Here is a 15531-nt window from a genome sequence, read left to right as displayed (position 1 = left end):
GAGGCGAAACTCTCTTTACAAACTAGCACGGCGTTGCTGCCCGTGGTGAATGAGGTGGAACCCTCACTAAAAACTACAATCCGGCCGGAGATTGTTGCCCAGTCTTCGGTTAAGGCCAAACTAGAGCGTATTTATGCGCTCGCAAATGCACAAAAACGCCACAAAAGGTCTAAAACACCAAGAAACAAGAAACAAACAAAGAAACCTTGGAAAGAAGGGATTGGGGGTGGGGAGGGTGGCGGGGATTTGTGAAGGGAGAACAAGGAGAAAAAAAGTCAGTACATGTGGGTTTACAGGTTGTTGCTCGAAAACTTGGCGCACATTACACTGCTGAGCCATATCCCCTGGGGCTTGTAGCCAGTTCAGTACCTAAGTACTATTGAGTATCAAAAATGATTGGGCGGCCATCATGGAGGAGCACTTCTGGGTGGTGATTGAGCATGCTCACTGGCAAACAGCTACACCTGCGTGTGAGGGAGGGACCGAACGCTTATTTCTCTTTGCTAAGCAGACACTATCAGGAGTACCAGTCCAATTATTATGAATTTGTTGGCCATAGCATTTGATACCGCAAACTGCCCTAGAATAACCGTCGTGATTAGGCCAAACTACACTATAGTTCACCTCCACAAATGCTTGCCGCATCAATAGCTTACACTTGCTACAAACATGATATGACTCCCATCCAGTAGAGGTTACGACCTCACAGTTCTGTGTTACAAAGCCTGGCTACCGCAGACAGTGAGGCCCGACAGTACCCGACACCGAGGCGAACCCCAACAAGGGCATCCAGTGCAAGCTCCTATGCTGATGTTAGTATGCATCCCATGTGGGAGGCTATGCCCAAGCTCTCCACCGGCTTGTCTTGCCTTTCTCTAGTTTTTCTGTTCATTGGCAAGCTCGTTGGTGTGCTCAGGTTTGGCTTCTACGCAAGACAGGGCCTCCACCTCCGGCCGTGTGCTAGTTTCCGGGAGAGGATTTTGGCTCTGCCTTTTTTTCACAATGCTGCTCTGAAATCTTCTCGTTCCAGCCCAACTCGTCTTCTTCCTCCTCCTTTTCATCTCTCTTCGTCTTGTGGCTCAAGCCATAGTTTGGAGGTAGAGCTTCGTAGCTGCACCTCGAGTCAGCACAGCACCTCCTGTACATAGTTGCTGCAGCATGGTCCATACTCAGATTCTTCACCAGGTACTGCATCCTGGCTGTTCATTTGGGTCATGTTCTTCGCCGGCAATGCTGCTTGAAGGTCTGCTGGCGCCGCCACGATTGTAATGCTCCTCGCCTCATGCCAGAAAGGAACGGGGAGAGGGGTAGTGGCCATGTCTGCGAACGTGGTTAGTACTTCCCTAAACTCTCAACATCATAAGAATCATGCCCAAATCGCCCGGAGGGGCCATATTCGCTACGGCAGGAAGCGGCCGGACGACAGGAGAGTTGGGAGAAGACGTCGGCAGCGGGACTGCAGGCGGAGGAATTCTAGGAGGCGGGCTCGTAACCGTCTCGTCCATCTCGTACATCTCGAAACCCCAGCCAGACACGGCCCGCCGCCTTTCTGGAGTTATTCGGAGGTGCGTCCAGAGGAACTCAGTAAGCACGGGATCGTCGGTAGACATCGTATAGTAATCCACGGTTTCAAATATCACGAACCTTGAGATGATTTTGGACTCTGTCCTCGAGCAGCCTCGCAAGACGAACTCGAGCAACGGGGACTTGAAGTTAACTGTATGGCCGGCCACGTGACCGCCAAGGTTTCCGCCCATTGGACCTTCCAGCTCATTTGAACATTACCTGGTACTAATACTACATCAGGTATCGTGTAGGTACCTAGGTAGTACCTACCCGGGCAGGATTGATGAAGAGATTCGGCCTGTGATTCCGAAATTCATTTCCGGGATAGGACCTCTGCGAAGGTCAAGCTCGCGGTAGACCGTAGCCAGGCCAGGCGCGTGGGACATGAACAAACAAAGTGCCCATAATGCTTCCCCTTGGGTGTGATACTTACAATGCCACCTTGCCGCGATGACCATCTCGAGTAGCATTGAGGAAAGAATCGGGTTATATCAGCCGAGTTCATGTCAAAGTACAGTAAAACCATGCGAAAACATAGCATCGTTCAGATTGCCTCACACCGATGGCCAGGCATTTTCCACTGGCCGGCTCATTCTGTAGAAGGAGGATACTCTCTTCATCAGGCATGGTTTGGCTTTATGTAGCGACACGACATGGCAAAACAGAAAAAGAATCGCTTGGAAAACCAAAAAAACGAAGGAGCAGGTTCCAGCACTGGATGGTGGCTCTCTTTTGACCCATAGCGCCCAAGCATAGCGGAGTGCAAATAGAGAATGTCAATTCACCTCTTAGTACTGCACTGGCTACAAGTCGAATAGGACATGGCCCAGCAGTGCAATGTTCGCCATGTTTTCGAACAACCACCTGTAAGAGGCAGACAACTTCAGAAAACCAATATGGCCATGGCAGATCGAGAATGAACTTCTGCCATGTTTCTTGGTTTGCAGCAAAGAGTTCTCAGAATCCTTTGTTTACTGTCTCCTCCGAAGGCCAGCAGCGAGCGACAATAATATGGGACATGAAGTTGGTTGTTTGGTGCAGAGTGAACGGATATTTGGACAAGTGACGTTAAGCAGGGCATCTGATTGGAGCGATTTGATCTGCGCTCACGTGACCGTACTTCTTGGCAGCTTTATCTTTGAGGAAAGTCTGCCGACAATTTTTGCACACAAACTGCGGCCAGCAAAGACAATTTGATAGCCCAGTCGACCACCACTTTCAATCAAGCACACCACACCCTCTCCGACCACAAGGCGCAGGATATTGATCTCTTTGCGACCGGACAATCTCAATCTTTACAATGGCACCAGTCGCTCCCGCTCAGGTAAGACCGATACCAACCGAACCGCTTTGCTGTTCGCGCCCTTGTCCAGCAACTCCGCATGTGTGCGGCGGGCGGCCACTGCATGCGAAGTCGAGGGCCGTTTGAGAACAGTAGGCTAAGGTTTTCTTTTTGTTGTTCATGTAGGCTCGCGGCCAAAAAGGCAAGCAGACCAAGGCCAAGGTCACCAAGAAGGTATGTTTCTAAGAACCTCCCTCTCATTCGGTTTTGCGCGCCGATACTGATCTGGTTTTTCCGCATAGTACACCATCAACTGCAGCCAGCCTGTCAGCGACAAGATCTTCGACTTGGCCGCCTTCGAGAAGTTCCTGCACGACCGTATCAAGGTCGAAGGCCGAACCGGCAACCTGGGCGATAACGTCGCCATCTCGCAAGTCGGCGGTGGAAAGATCGAGGTCGTCACACACATTCCCTTCTCCGGACGCTACTTGAAGTACTTGTACGTTACGCTACACCTCAAAAGCCGAGGAAAGTTGGAGGCTAATACTCTGCAAACAGGACAAAGAAGTTCCTCAAGAAGCAACAGCTCCGTGACTGGCTCCGTGTCGTGTCGACCAGCAAGGGTGTCTACGAATTGAGATTCTTCAACGTGGTCAACGACGAGGGTGACGATGATGAGGAATAGATGTCGATACTAGCATTCGACAACTTTCAGGGATTATCAGGGGAAGAGTTCTTTGTTGCAACTATGATACCCCTTCTATCCGTTGATACAGATGGATCTGGTACCTCATGTTCTCCAGTTCGATGGGGTACTTCAACGATGAGCTCAATCTAAACCATCTCGAATCGTCCGACACGTGCTTTTCCCACTTACTGTTCTCGCCTAACCCTGCCACCTCCAGAAGGGTATGATCGAGTAGCCATTTCATTGGATATTGTTTCGTCTTTGCATCCTGTCCTTGACCCAATTTGACCTCCGAGTAACTGCCGGGGCTGTCTACCACGAGGAGCCATGAGCCCGGCTGCATGATATCAGTTAGCGCCAGCAGCAATGCAGTCGTCCGCGAAATCGAGCTGGTAAAGAGTTCGTTTAACGTGAACATGATGGTGCAGAGCCGGACTGCATCAAGTGTGGCACGCAATTCCGCCCTTTCCATTGCAAGTATGTCGCGCTGCGAAAACGTAACCTTTAGTTGATCACGCTCGACCAACGGTTTGTTGGCCGCCTTCGCGCGTTCACTGGCATAGGTTGACAATGCTGGTGGCGTCGATAGGGTGTCTCTTAGCTTTGTAAGACAACTCGACCAGTCCGCAATATCAATTGCGTGAACATCCACTTTCGAGAGCGAATATGTCCTTGCCGCAACCGCACATGCAGCCACCTCCGCGCCTCCACCACCTCCAATGCAAGCGACTGTAGTAGCGCTCGTCAGAGATGGTTCAATACTGGTGGCATTACATGCGGCCCCGCCCTGCCATACCTCCTGCAAGTTGCCGTGAAGGAAAATATCGCTGTATCCAAGAGCACGGCTCGAACTCCACCTGAAAGCATATGCTTCGAGATATTCTTGTTTAGCAAAGGCAGCGGCAAAATCTCGTTGGTACAGGTGGCCTTTGACCTCCTGTATGGCAGCCTTGACGTCCTGCTGTTCATCGGATGCAAAAGCCCGTCTGAACACATCAAGGACCGTTTGTTGGAGCTCTATCGGAACAGCCACGGTTTCGGGATTTTTCTGTACGCTGTTGTTGCTTTTCCGAGATGAATAATTGGTAGTGGGCTTACTTGTAACCTTTGGTTTTCTCCCAGGCGCCATTGCATGGGTCTTGTGTGATCATGAGACAGTCCCTCCGCTCGGAGAGTGCCGTCAGCTTCAGCCTGGTCTGATGAGTCGTGCTACAGGACTCGAGATGGGTACACAGAGCGTACGCCCATCGGCATATAATCCGAGACCAGCTGGTTTGTGTAGCCCTGCGCGTAGCTGAGCAGATATGCAAGGGCAAGAGAATTCCGTTGGGATGCTGATGTCGCCGTCCCTGACGCTGCTCAGGCGAACAACAATCTTCCCCAGACCGCTGAATGCTCTGTCAAGCCAGTGTCACCCAAAGCGGAAGTCTGATCCTATTGAATGTGTGGGTTTGCACCTGGGGCAGTGGGATTGTAGCAGCGTCGTCCAATCCTCGAGAGTTCTTGAAGCCAAAGAACGTGCAAGTCAATTCTTATCGACCGAATAATGGGTTACACATGCAGGAGAATTTTCGAGTGCGGGTTACAGTGCATGCCCTCGCGTTCGCTTCTGTAGCTAGGGAGACAGATGCATGCGCTAGTCGGTGGGCTGCAGACAAGAACGCAACTCTCCTTCCAAGAAAGGATACGAACGATTCCGCATTCCACACAGTCGTCTGCAGTGCTGCGTGCCTTGGAGCGAAGGGGATGAATAAAATGTTACTCGTTCGCAAAAGAAAGTCGGATCAGCGGTCAGTCATGCAGCGCACAATTAGTTTACGCGCAGCTTGTCAATTGAGAAGTAGTGAGTGGCGTGGGTACTACTACAGAAGTCCATCCACACCAGGGCAGGACGGGGCAACCTGGCGAGAGCCAAGATTGGCCGACAAACCTGCTATCGTTGATCCAGCATAACCGAGATTCAGCGGCCTGCAGTTCGTCCAACTCCTACCCAGCTGAGGTGGACGACGAAATGGAATTCTTGACTCAAACCCAATCCACACGGGGATATGGCGATCTCCTTCGTAGAACATGGAATGCTTGCGCAATAATGCGCACGAATTCAGGAGTAGCAACCGCCTCAGCCGATTCGACGGCACCATCCGTGCAAAGCCGTGATCCTGGAAGCATGCACCGAAAGTCAGCGGACAGCGATAAAGCATCTGGACTGAACGCCTCGTTTTATGCAGCCGCCACTGGGATTGCTGAACTTGAAGCTGCTGCAAGTTCCTGCATAAGCGCAGGCCAAGTCTTAGGCGGCGCCACCGGGCTACACAAGGGGCTGCATGTTGTATTTTTGCACGCTGATCAGCCGCGATCTGCTTTACCACGAGTCTGCCAACTTGGCCTTGTGGCAGAATTCCGTGGTCAAAGATACATAGCACGAATTGAACGTGAAGGTGGCTCTGTTGTACGAAGGGCGACGACTGACGCGTAGGCGGCACTGCAGGAATCAGCGTGGGCCGAATCGTGGAAAAGCGGGAATCAAGGGAACCAATCTTTACGAGATTGAGCTCGTTTGGCAGACCAGGATGTTGCTTCTCCTTTCCTAGCTGGCCCAAGTGTGGCCTGCCAGCACATCAGAAGGCAACACTTGAGGTTGGGCTATCGGTTTGACAGTGTCAATCAGACCGCACGGAGGAGATGCTGCATCGTGCGTGAGTTTCAGGGTTCAGCTGAGCGGTGGTGTTCGTACCATCCCAGTGGAAAGTAAAGACCTCTCCACTCTACGAGCGCATGTTCATCTGGAAAAGAACCAGAAATGCCAGAGAGAGTTCTTGCTGCCGATTCCACGCGTCATCGAGAAGTGAACAAGAAGAATGGTATTTTCGGTCGGACGCCTAAAGGCAAAGTCAAAGAACAACAGTGCGGCGCGTCTCCTCGGGGTGTCAGTGTGGATGTGTACAGGGGACGCGTATGTGGAATAGAAACACTTGTCGACACCACAACTGTCCACACAGCATTGGGCAAGCGGTGGGCAGGCGGTGGGCATTCCCCTCCCTTAGGTGCCTCCAAGCGTAAGCTGCATGTTGCTAAACAGTTAAAGCCACGCCTAGAGATCCCGCCTAAGTCAGATCGGGGCGCTGGGTTCGGCCACTTATCCACTAGAGGACTGCTTAAAGTGCACACCTGACCTGCCGCAGCTTCTCGCTTGAGCCGTAGTGGCCTCAGTTTCCCGGTTGACCTGCCAGTGCGAGCCCTGGCCTGGCGCAGCGCAGGCTCCGACCAAGGCTCAATTCTCCGTTGCTGACCTGCACTGGCACTCGCTGCTGCTGCTGCTGCCACTGCCAAACTGCACCCTGCACTCCAGTTCCTGAACTCGAACCTTGATTCTCTATCCACATCCACCTCAGTCCTTCTCTCACTCTCCCGCCTCCCTCCTTGTCTCTACACAAGGCTGAGCTCACCCAAGCCGCTGGCTCCTGGTTGAAGAAAGATCCGTCTTTGGTCTTTCTTCCAGGTTGCCGTCCACTCCTTCAAGAACCTCAAATCTCTCCCTTTCTAAGCAATCCGAACCACCCGCGACACCCATTGTTTGTGAAGACATCGTCTGCACAGATACGATCAACTATCGCGAGTAGCCTTGACAGAACAACTTTGGTGGGCCGACGACACCTTGTACAGGTCATTTCTTACTGTCGAGACAGTCCTATTGCGGCGCAACATCTGTCTGGACTTTGTGATGGTGGCATTCGTCTCTTTGCGTGAGCCGGCTACAAATATCATCCAGGTGCCGGATCACCTCTAACACACTTCACTGCGCCTGCCTGCTGGCCAGCACATCAATAATCCTCTTCACCGGCGGCCCTTTCATGCAAGTATGACTTCGATCTCGCTTCCTCCAACGCTTCCTGCGCATTCACCGTTCGACTCACTCGCCGGCACGCCTCCTCGATCTCCCCGATCTCATGCTCACCGAAGACGACCCTCTCGAGACCCAAATGCTGCACACAATCTGCCGACGACTACTTTGGCCTCTTCTGCGAGCGAAGATACTCTGCGAGTACGAGGAGTGGGCACATCAAATCAGGGCGCCGCTGGCATGGCTGTCGAAACCCGTCGTCGCTCTATGAGGGCTCCTCTGCCTGACTTCAAATTCAACCCGGGTGCCGATCTGCCGCCAGAACGGGATGAAAGTCCAACTCACCCAGTACTTCAAGAGATGGCTTTGAATCAACAGCGCGCTATTCGGTCGGCACGAGCAGCTCCCTTGCCTGCATTCACCTTCGGATCACAAGCGACGCCTGCACAAGCGTCTCCCAGTCCAACCAAATCCTCATTTGCCGATACCACGCAGCCTGTTCGAACAGGTCATCGCCGGTATGGAAGTGAGTTTGTGGGCGCAGGCGACGATGGCCCTCAAATAGTCAGCACCAGCCCTGAGAAACCCGAATACCGACTTCCTCCCCCAGCAAATGGGGCACCTAGAGGACATGTCCATCGTCGGTCACAGGCTGTTTCCATCTCCGATATTGACACGTCAGAGCTGATCAAGATGAATGCTCTGGCCAAGGCACGAGCAGGCTCAACCCCAACAACCCCAGCAGAAAGCGCACAGCCTTTTGCGTACGCTCGTCCCAGCCCACACATGCGCCAGTCAATGTCAAACATTGTCAGAACCCCACCCTCGTCTCCTCGACGAAGGGGTAGTGCCCCAGGATTTCGTCCTCGAGTCGGGTTTTCTGATTATGTCGATGTGATACCAAGACCACTGTCTTTGATCTCATCCGAGACCGAAGGGAGCACGTCTACTATCCGCGGAGGTCATTCTCTCTCTGGAAGCATCAACTCCATCGCTAGTCCGACACCACGTCCGATCATAGCTGTGAGTCCCTCGGCTGACATGGATATCTCGCCGGAGCGGCCTCAAACGGCAGATGCACTTTCAACCCAGCTGGCAGGCGTGCCTGCTGAATCCATGATTAACCTTCCGAAACGCCCGCTGTCCGCTTCCGGCTCACCTGGAGCGTTGAGCACGGGCAGCCCTCCGAGCAAAAAGAAGTACTTTTGGTTCAGTCATTCCAACAATGGTTCACCATCCACTACTCCAAGGGCTGAAGTTGGCGATCCCCTTGATGTCTTCACATCGCCCGAGTGTACCCAGCCCCCGACTCTCAAGTCGGTCTCGCATGCGCCTGATCGACCCAAGACTTCCGAAGAACCGGTTCCTGCGTCAAAGAAGCGCAAGTATCACACGTGGACTTCGGGTATCTTCTCCAGAAAGTCGGATAAGCGCTCCGCCAAGCCAAAAGAGCAAGGCTCTCCAAGTCCACCTGAGTTGAAAAGACAACTTAGTGATCGGCTCAGTGATATCTTTGATGCCGACAACACTGTTGTTATTCGCGATCCTTCTCCCGTCTCGACTCGAGTCCGCCCTCTGCTACCGGCCGTCACACCGAAACAGCCGGAGGAACAAGTCACAGGTCCTGTTCTAGATCTTGACGCCGCCCTGGGTACTTTTGGAGACGAGGATGATTTTGGATCCGACGGCAACGTCAGATTCGGTCGATCACCACGAATTGCGAAACTGCATAGCAGTGAGCGGAGAGGCAGTCCAGACGCATTTGGAACAGTCCATAGGAGGACGGAGTCAGCGCCAACAATGCCCGCCGTCAACCGTAGCACTTTTAGCATGCACCGCCTGGGTAGCAATGCTTCGCTCACTGAGGACGTGTTTGACGAAGAAGAGGAAGACAATTTTCTCGCTGGGAAACATCCTGGCCCGAGTAACTCGGACAGCTCAACCGAGGAGATTGCACAGGAAAGCAAACCTAGCAGCCCTGATTCTCTGCCGGTTTCTGCGCCGCAAGATCCTACTCCTGCTGATGGACTGGGTCTTTCTTTGCACCAGGAAGCAGGTGACGGTGTGCTCATTGTCGGGTCGGAAGAAGACATTGCCCGCGTCGACGCGCGGTCTTCGAACTCAACCATTGAGGCGCCGCCCATCTTTCCAGATCTGGAGAATGAGAAGCGCCCAATGCCGTCTTCGATGTCTTTTGCGTATCCGGCACCACAATCACATTATGCCTCTTCCACTGATGGACGCACGACTTCGGCTTCCATGATATCTTCACCAGATGCCGACCACATCTCTTTCGATACTTTCCCCCGCCCAATGCGGCTGCCTGGTGAACCCAGTCCAGACTTTGCGCTTCGGGCTTCTAACGACGATCTTCCCTCCCTCAGTGACAGCATTTCGAGCGGCGCTCTTCCCAGATTTTCGAGCAGTGCAGGGACGAGATCTTCGGTTGAACAACGTTCTGCTTCCATGATTGTTCCGTCAACTTCCAAGTCCAATGACCAACAAGCCTGGAAACGAACAAGTCTCGCAAGCCTGAACCGTTTGATTCCTGGATCGTCTCATGGTAGCAAACTGAAGTTTGAGACCGTCCCTGATACCGCCGTCACTGACGAGAAGGGGAGAAAGAAAACAAATAGGATCAGCAGACTGATGCATTTCTGGCGCTCCAAAGAGCGAACAGACATGTAATGCAGGCAAATCTGACTGACAAAAGTCACAACACAATTAACGGCTTTATGAACACTGCTTCGGCGTTTGGAGCATGGGCGAGACCCTAGCATTGACCAATCAACCTTCCCACATGGCTTTTTGATGGACAAATTTTACGAAAATCACGAAAAGTGGATTGGAGCCTCAATGGGCTTTCCAAGATTCGACCACCCTTCTCACCATATTCGATCGTTATTAACAGCTTTTCTTTTCTTATTTCGAGTACACGGGTTACGAGCTACAGCTCTTCTATTTGGGCCTTTTCCCCACACTGGGCCGTTTGAGCTCCACTCAACACCATTGAAACAATTCGGCTGGCAGGACAGCAGGTTTAAATTGTGAAAGACAGAGGAAACAATTTTGGGCGACAGACAGAACGCATCAGGCTGGGGCGCATTAAGCTGAGGATATGAGAAGCATTACCATTAGGATGTCCATACAAGGATCAAGAGTACCTCCATAGTCTGAATGATGGATGGCTGGAATGGGTTGCTGATGTTGAGATGTGTTTTTGTGTGGAATAGGGCAAACGAGACATTTTATGAAGACTGAAGCAGGATTCGGGCTGCAATGGTCAGCTTCAAATCACAGATCCAGATTCTAGCTGGACACCAGGGCTGTTTTTTTAGCTTGCACTTGCTTATTTGACAACTTGTACTCTTATAACGTTCGATCCGTTTCGAGCGCTATTGTTTTGTCTCCAGTATTTCGAGGCTCCAATTGTGACCAGCGACTATGAAGTATTCACGTTTGTTGGAATGATCAATCTAGGCCAAGACAACCACCCAATGGTCTTTTGTCGAAGAAATAGCTATTGGCTCCCTAGGCCCTTTCAATCAGCATTTCTACCAGAGGTCGGCAGAGTCTCAGTCCGTTATGTCGTGACTTGCAGCAATAACAGTCTTAACTGTCTGGACCAGACTTGTAGATCAAGCGCTTCATGCCTTACTTGTCCTTTTGTCAAACCCCATCTATGGCAGTATCATCAGGTAGCAGGAGTGGAGATGCTGCGTGTACAGTATCCTGGTGATTGTGGGTTGGTTGGAGCCCTCTGGCCTTCTTTCTCTACACGAGTAAATGTATTGCTTCCGGTTTCGAGGTCAAGGTCGAAATCAAGGGTTTTCATGAGCAACGACTTCAAGTTCCTCCTACAGGAACTGTCAAAGAGGAAAATGAAAGGGATGATTGTAGCAATACCTCATTCCGTGGTAGGTAAGCTAAAGTAAAGTATGTAAACCTCTTACGAGCAAAGCGCAAGTTCACCGGGTCCCAGATTAACACAACACAGCCGTAGCCGTAGCCGTAAACAGTCATGACTGACTCCCCTGCTAGCCAGCCGCATGCATGCAATGTGCGTGCATGTACAGTACCTGTACAGACCAGAACAGGCCTTTGACCGCCTCGAAAAGCAACAAAGCCAGAAAGGATGTGACAACACCCCTATGCGATTTTCCCTGCGCCAAATACTTGAACTTGTCGACTGACTCCCCATGCGCCACGCCATCAAGGCACCATTGCCGGATCTCCTTATGCGGCCGTCATGTCATTGTCATGTCATCCGTACCCGTTTGCTCATGATCAGAAGACAAAACGATAGAGCCCGAGGACATTCAAAGTACACTCGGACAGAGATCATCAATTTTTGCATCCGACGGTAGATGATCCTTTATGGAAAATGCCCAACCAAACCGGTCGCGTGTGTATGCCGTACCAATAATGATAAAGACACCACAGGCCTTTGAGTACAGTATCATCATCGCTTGACGCCGACAGGTGCATGGCTTGCACTTCCGACTCGACCACTGGTCTTTCGAATCTTTGTCTTGTCCTCGCCTCCGCTGCGACGGGGGGATTCTCGAAGAGATCGGGTCTTTGCGACACTCATGGCGCCCATACCGCTTGCCGATCTAGGAGTGGTTTTAGGACGACCCACTCCATTTGAATGGTTCTTTTCACTCATGGTGCTGAGCTTCAGGTTTTCTTGCTCCTGCGCAAGCTCGTCCCAGATGGCATTGGTGTCTTCCAATGGGAAATTGATGTCTGGCTCATCCTCGTAGATGTCCATGGTGTCACTGACGTCGAAAGTCTTGGTCATGGTGGTCGTAGTGGTGGTGTATGAAACGCTTCGAGACTTGCCCTTGCTGCTCGGGCTCTTGCTCTGGCTACGTCGGGACGCTGCTTTCTGCAGGATCAGCTCCTCTTCACTTTCTGCTCCATTCACGCTCTGGCGATGTGTCTCGGCTGCCATTTCTCCATCAGCCTTGTTGCTATTGGCGCGCATTGCCGCGGATGTGGATCGCGCATAGGGGTGGCTTCTTGGATCCATGCGAGCGTATTTTCTCGGTTGGCCTGGAGTCGGTGCTGGAAGGTTTTCATCCTGACACATTTCCGCGTTCGTAACATCATTGCCGTCGATTTCACCCAAGGCGGATCTTTGTACACTGGATCGATTGGGTGTGGCGGTCTGCGCACCACTGGTCACGCGAGCAGGAGTCTTGGTTAACATGGCGTGAGGAGTGGATGGTTTGTTGATTACCATCTTCGCCCTCCATTGGTCTTCCCAGTACCATTCTCTGAATTGTCCTTGATTCAAATGTAGCCAATGTTGTTGGGGACCGACCACCATGCCCGGCCGCATGAACCGCATGAATGCAATGACTTCGTTGGCAGTGAAGCCGTGTCGGTAAATGAGATAAGCTCCGATCAGACACCCAGTCCTTCCAAGACCAGCTTTGCAGTGGACTGCGATGCTCTTGCTCTTGGCAATCATACCATGGGCCAGTTTGATGAATTTGCGAACAATGGGAAGCGCCGGGCAGGTTCCGTCCTCGAATATCATGTCAATGTGCTGGATACCGAGAGCGGTGAAGTATGTTGGGCAGTAAAGCTCCGAGTTGAGACGAACAACCAGACCCACATCTTTCTGGACAAAATGGGTGAGGACATTCTTGAATGGTTGCGATATTCTTGCACCCTGGATTTCGGGGATGCAGGATGGGAGACTGGAATAGGCAGGAGATGTAACGGGGATCGGGGTGGTAGGTTCGGATTGAGGTGATGCGAAAGCGACGAATTGCGGTGAAATCCAGTTGAAGTCTCCCATATCAACTCTCTCAAAACGTTCGTATCTAGGAAAGGTCAGTAGGGGTCGAAGCGTGTGTGCTCAGAAACATACTCTTCCAGATTGAATTCTTTGAGCTGGCATAGATTTTCCTCTTTCGCCTTCCAGACACCATACACGACGTCTTGGATGTTGAGGATGAAATCTGCTTGACTGTATCCTGCGTCTCTAAAAGGCATGTAGGGAGGGTCGGCCTGCGCAATGGGGGCAAGGGCAAGATGAGGTGGCCAGGCTTGGATCAAGACCATGTAGCATGCGACCAGGCACGCAGCATTCGCCCGACTTCTCGAGTCCGCTCTGCTCCAGAACACCACAGCTTTGTCATTGTTGGCTGGATCGCCTAGGATTTCGTGAAACTGTACTGCGAATCTATACAGATGCCCAATATGTAGCGGGCCAAAGTCGGCATGGAAAGCATTGTAGAGAAGGGTATCGTCAATGGTGAAGTAGACCGGTGGTGGTCGGAGGATCGCAGGGGTCGGGCCAGTTTCCGCTCTCGACGACTTCTTATGGGGGGATCTTCTTGCTTGCGCGGGATAGGGAAAGGGAGTGTTCTCGTCCGGTGGATGAGCGTATGATGCTAGGTACAGGCGATCTACCAGGCGATTGTTAGTTGCGCTGTTGGTGCGGAAGGGGCAATGTTTTGTTTCATACCCTGAATGTATTCGATGACCTGGCCATAGCCGGCAGGATGGGCCATTGGAGGTCCCATTGCCGTTCAGATCGGACCGCCTGCTGTAAACTGCGAACAAAAACCCAGCGCACTCTTGTTGCGAATGGTCGATTGTGGACAGTGTACAGGGTGGGTGGTTGCTTGATCGAGGGAGCTTGCACGGCGAATGACGGCGGGGAGTGACGGTCAACAACAATAATAGCTGTGGCGACAGGACTGTCGGTACTGGACTAGAACTGCAGCATATCGCAGCGCACAGCAGCAGAGGAGTGATATGGCTAATGGAAACGCAGTGCAAGCATGAAGAATGAAGCGGTGGCTAGCAGTAAGAGTGTCGAGGTCGATCGGGAAGAGGGAACAAACAGTCAACAAGTGTGAATGTAAATGCGGTTCAAGTTTGGGTTGCTTTGGGTTTTGTGGGCGACTGGAGGCGCAACTTGAGGGCGGAACCGTGTTATTTGGTGCCAATAGCGTCCTAGTGCCGCCTAACGAGCCGTTTCCCAGCAACCGCCCTGGGGGCTTCTTAGGCCTCAGCTGCCCAGTGGCAGTGGCAGTGGCAGTCAGCGTCATTTCAGCTTCAGGGTTTGTGCTACTCGGGCTCTGGCTCTGGCCCCGGGCACCACAATTCATGGTTGGCTCCATACAACAGCAGCAAACAGTAAAATAGCCAGCCTCGTCATACTGTGTAGACCCTCGTAACCATCATCGGTGCTACAATCTCATTCACTACAACAACTACACACTCAATCTCACTGCCCTCACTTCTTTGATGCAACATTCGAGCAGGCGCAAGGCTTGTATACCATCTTTTTGTCCTTAGCGACCGCTATCTCAACTTAGCTCGACTGGCTGCCGTCCTAAGGGGATTGACTTTGCCATGGCCACTGCCCATGCGCGATCACAATTTCCCTGTTCTCTGTGCGTCAACCTTCCCACATTCCAGCTCAAGCAAGGGCACGCACTGACTTTTGTGCCCCTAGTGTAATCGATGTTCCCCTCCTGAACCACCGCCTCGCATCTTCCGCCTTGCGCGCCCTTCAGGTCGATGCTGAAATATCTCCCCTTGTGCGCCGAAAATTTTCCTTGATATCCTCAGACTCAGAGTCCCGTGCAGGGAAAGCAAATGACCAGGACGGCGACGCAGGATTGAAGGATGAGAAGAACACGATTCTTCGCACCGAATACAGCGCCACGACCAACCGAATGCTCCGAGTGGCTGTTAATGGCTTCATGGAATCTCTAGGAGTTGTCCTGCAAGTCATGGAAGAGCTAGATGTAGACGTACTGGAGCCACAGACATGATTTGACGGTTCTAGTACTTCCATTCTTGTCATACGAGGGTGGTTTAAGCATGAGAAGAGAGACGTTCTCGATTTGAGCCGGACCGAGACGAGGGACCCCCGCGCCGGCAATGCTGGACGTTGTGCCGCATGCTCTCGTCAGAGAAGCTGTAGCAGGGGTCTCGGCCTGCTTACAGCCCTGGGCCCAATGCCGCCTCTATATGGATGACTGCGACGCTGCTTGGGTTGAGTCTTTCGGGCAACAATTGTCAAATGAGGGCGTCCGGTTGCCTCGAAACAGCATTGTCCGATCAGAGGGCACCTCGCTGTACCCAGCTGGCCACACACGCTGCTCCATCCCGACCATCGGT

The 15531-nt window shown here is 52.2% G+C and overlaps 7 protein-coding genes across 7 annotated transcripts in view; 4 read left to right on the top strand and 3 right to left on the bottom strand.

The window, feature by feature from the left end:
• HMPREF1120_01639 (uncharacterized protein) overlaps positions 1 to 558 on the top strand; it is a 1810-nt gene extending 1252 nt beyond the window's left edge. Inside the window, exon 4 of the mRNA XM_009155659.1 lies at positions 55 to 558. Coding sequence (XP_009153907.1) covers positions 55 to 252 — 198 coding nt within the window. The 3' untranslated portion in view covers positions 253 to 558. The remainder of the gene's footprint in view (positions 1 to 54) is intronic.
• A 402-nt stretch (positions 559 to 960) lies between these two features.
• HMPREF1120_01638 (uncharacterized protein) lies at positions 961 to 1318 on the bottom strand (the record flags this gene model as incomplete). The annotated part of the gene is made up of 2 exons (XM_009155658.1): positions 961 to 1111; positions 1170 to 1318. The coding sequence occupies 2 exons, from the start codon at positions 1316 to 1318 to the stop codon at positions 961 to 963; spliced, it is 300 nt and encodes a 99-aa protein (XP_009153906.1).
• A 1429-nt stretch (positions 1319 to 2747) lies between these two features.
• On the top strand, positions 2748 to 3972 carry HMPREF1120_01637 (50S ribosomal protein L22e). Its single transcript, XM_009155657.1, has 4 exons — positions 2748 to 2890; positions 3035 to 3082; positions 3151 to 3347; positions 3407 to 3972. Exons 1-4 carry the CDS (start codon positions 2867 to 2869, stop codon positions 3531 to 3533), a joined length of 396 nt encoding a protein of 131 aa, XP_009153905.1. The 5' UTR covers positions 2748 to 2866; the 3' UTR covers positions 3534 to 3972.
• On the bottom strand, positions 3595 to 4665 carry HMPREF1120_01636 (uncharacterized protein; the record flags this gene model as incomplete). The annotated part of the gene is made up of 1 exon (XM_009155656.1): positions 3595 to 4665. The coding sequence occupies one exon, from the start codon at positions 4663 to 4665 to the stop codon at positions 3595 to 3597; it is 1071 nt and encodes a 356-aa protein (XP_009153904.1).
• A 1796-nt stretch (positions 4666 to 6461) lies between these two features.
• On the top strand, positions 6462 to 10940 carry HMPREF1120_01635 (uncharacterized protein). Its single transcript, XM_009155655.1, has one exon. The coding sequence runs from the start codon at positions 7396 to 7398 to the stop codon at positions 10063 to 10065; it is 2670 nt and encodes an 889-aa protein (XP_009153903.1). The 5' UTR covers positions 6462 to 7395; the 3' UTR covers positions 10066 to 10940.
• An 899-nt stretch (positions 10941 to 11839) lies between these two features.
• Positions 11840 to 13919, bottom strand: HMPREF1120_01634 (cell division cycle 14; the record flags this gene model as incomplete). Its single annotated transcript, XM_009155654.1, has 3 exons — positions 11840 to 13214; positions 13262 to 13802; positions 13862 to 13919. The coding sequence occupies 3 exons, from the start codon at positions 13917 to 13919 to the stop codon at positions 11840 to 11842; spliced, it is 1974 nt and encodes a 657-aa protein (XP_009153902.1).
• An 838-nt stretch (positions 13920 to 14757) lies between these two features.
• Positions 14758 to 15182, top strand: HMPREF1120_01633 (uncharacterized protein; the record flags this gene model as incomplete). The annotated part of the gene is made up of 2 exons (XM_009155653.1): positions 14758 to 14798; positions 14861 to 15182. The coding sequence occupies 2 exons, from the start codon at positions 14758 to 14760 to the stop codon at positions 15180 to 15182; spliced, it is 363 nt and encodes a 120-aa protein (XP_009153901.1).
• Between the last annotated feature and the right edge of the window lie 349 nt (positions 15183 to 15531).

This window comes from Exophiala dermatitidis, assembly GCF_000230625.1.
Source record: "Exophiala dermatitidis NIH/UT8656 unplaced genomic scaffold supercont1.2, whole genome shotgun sequence".
Taxonomy (NCBI): Eukaryota; Fungi; Ascomycota; class Eurotiomycetes; order Chaetothyriales; family Herpotrichiellaceae; genus Exophiala; species Exophiala dermatitidis.
Note: the sequence above shows the minus strand (reverse complement) of the source record. Positions and strands in the feature narration are given on the sequence as shown.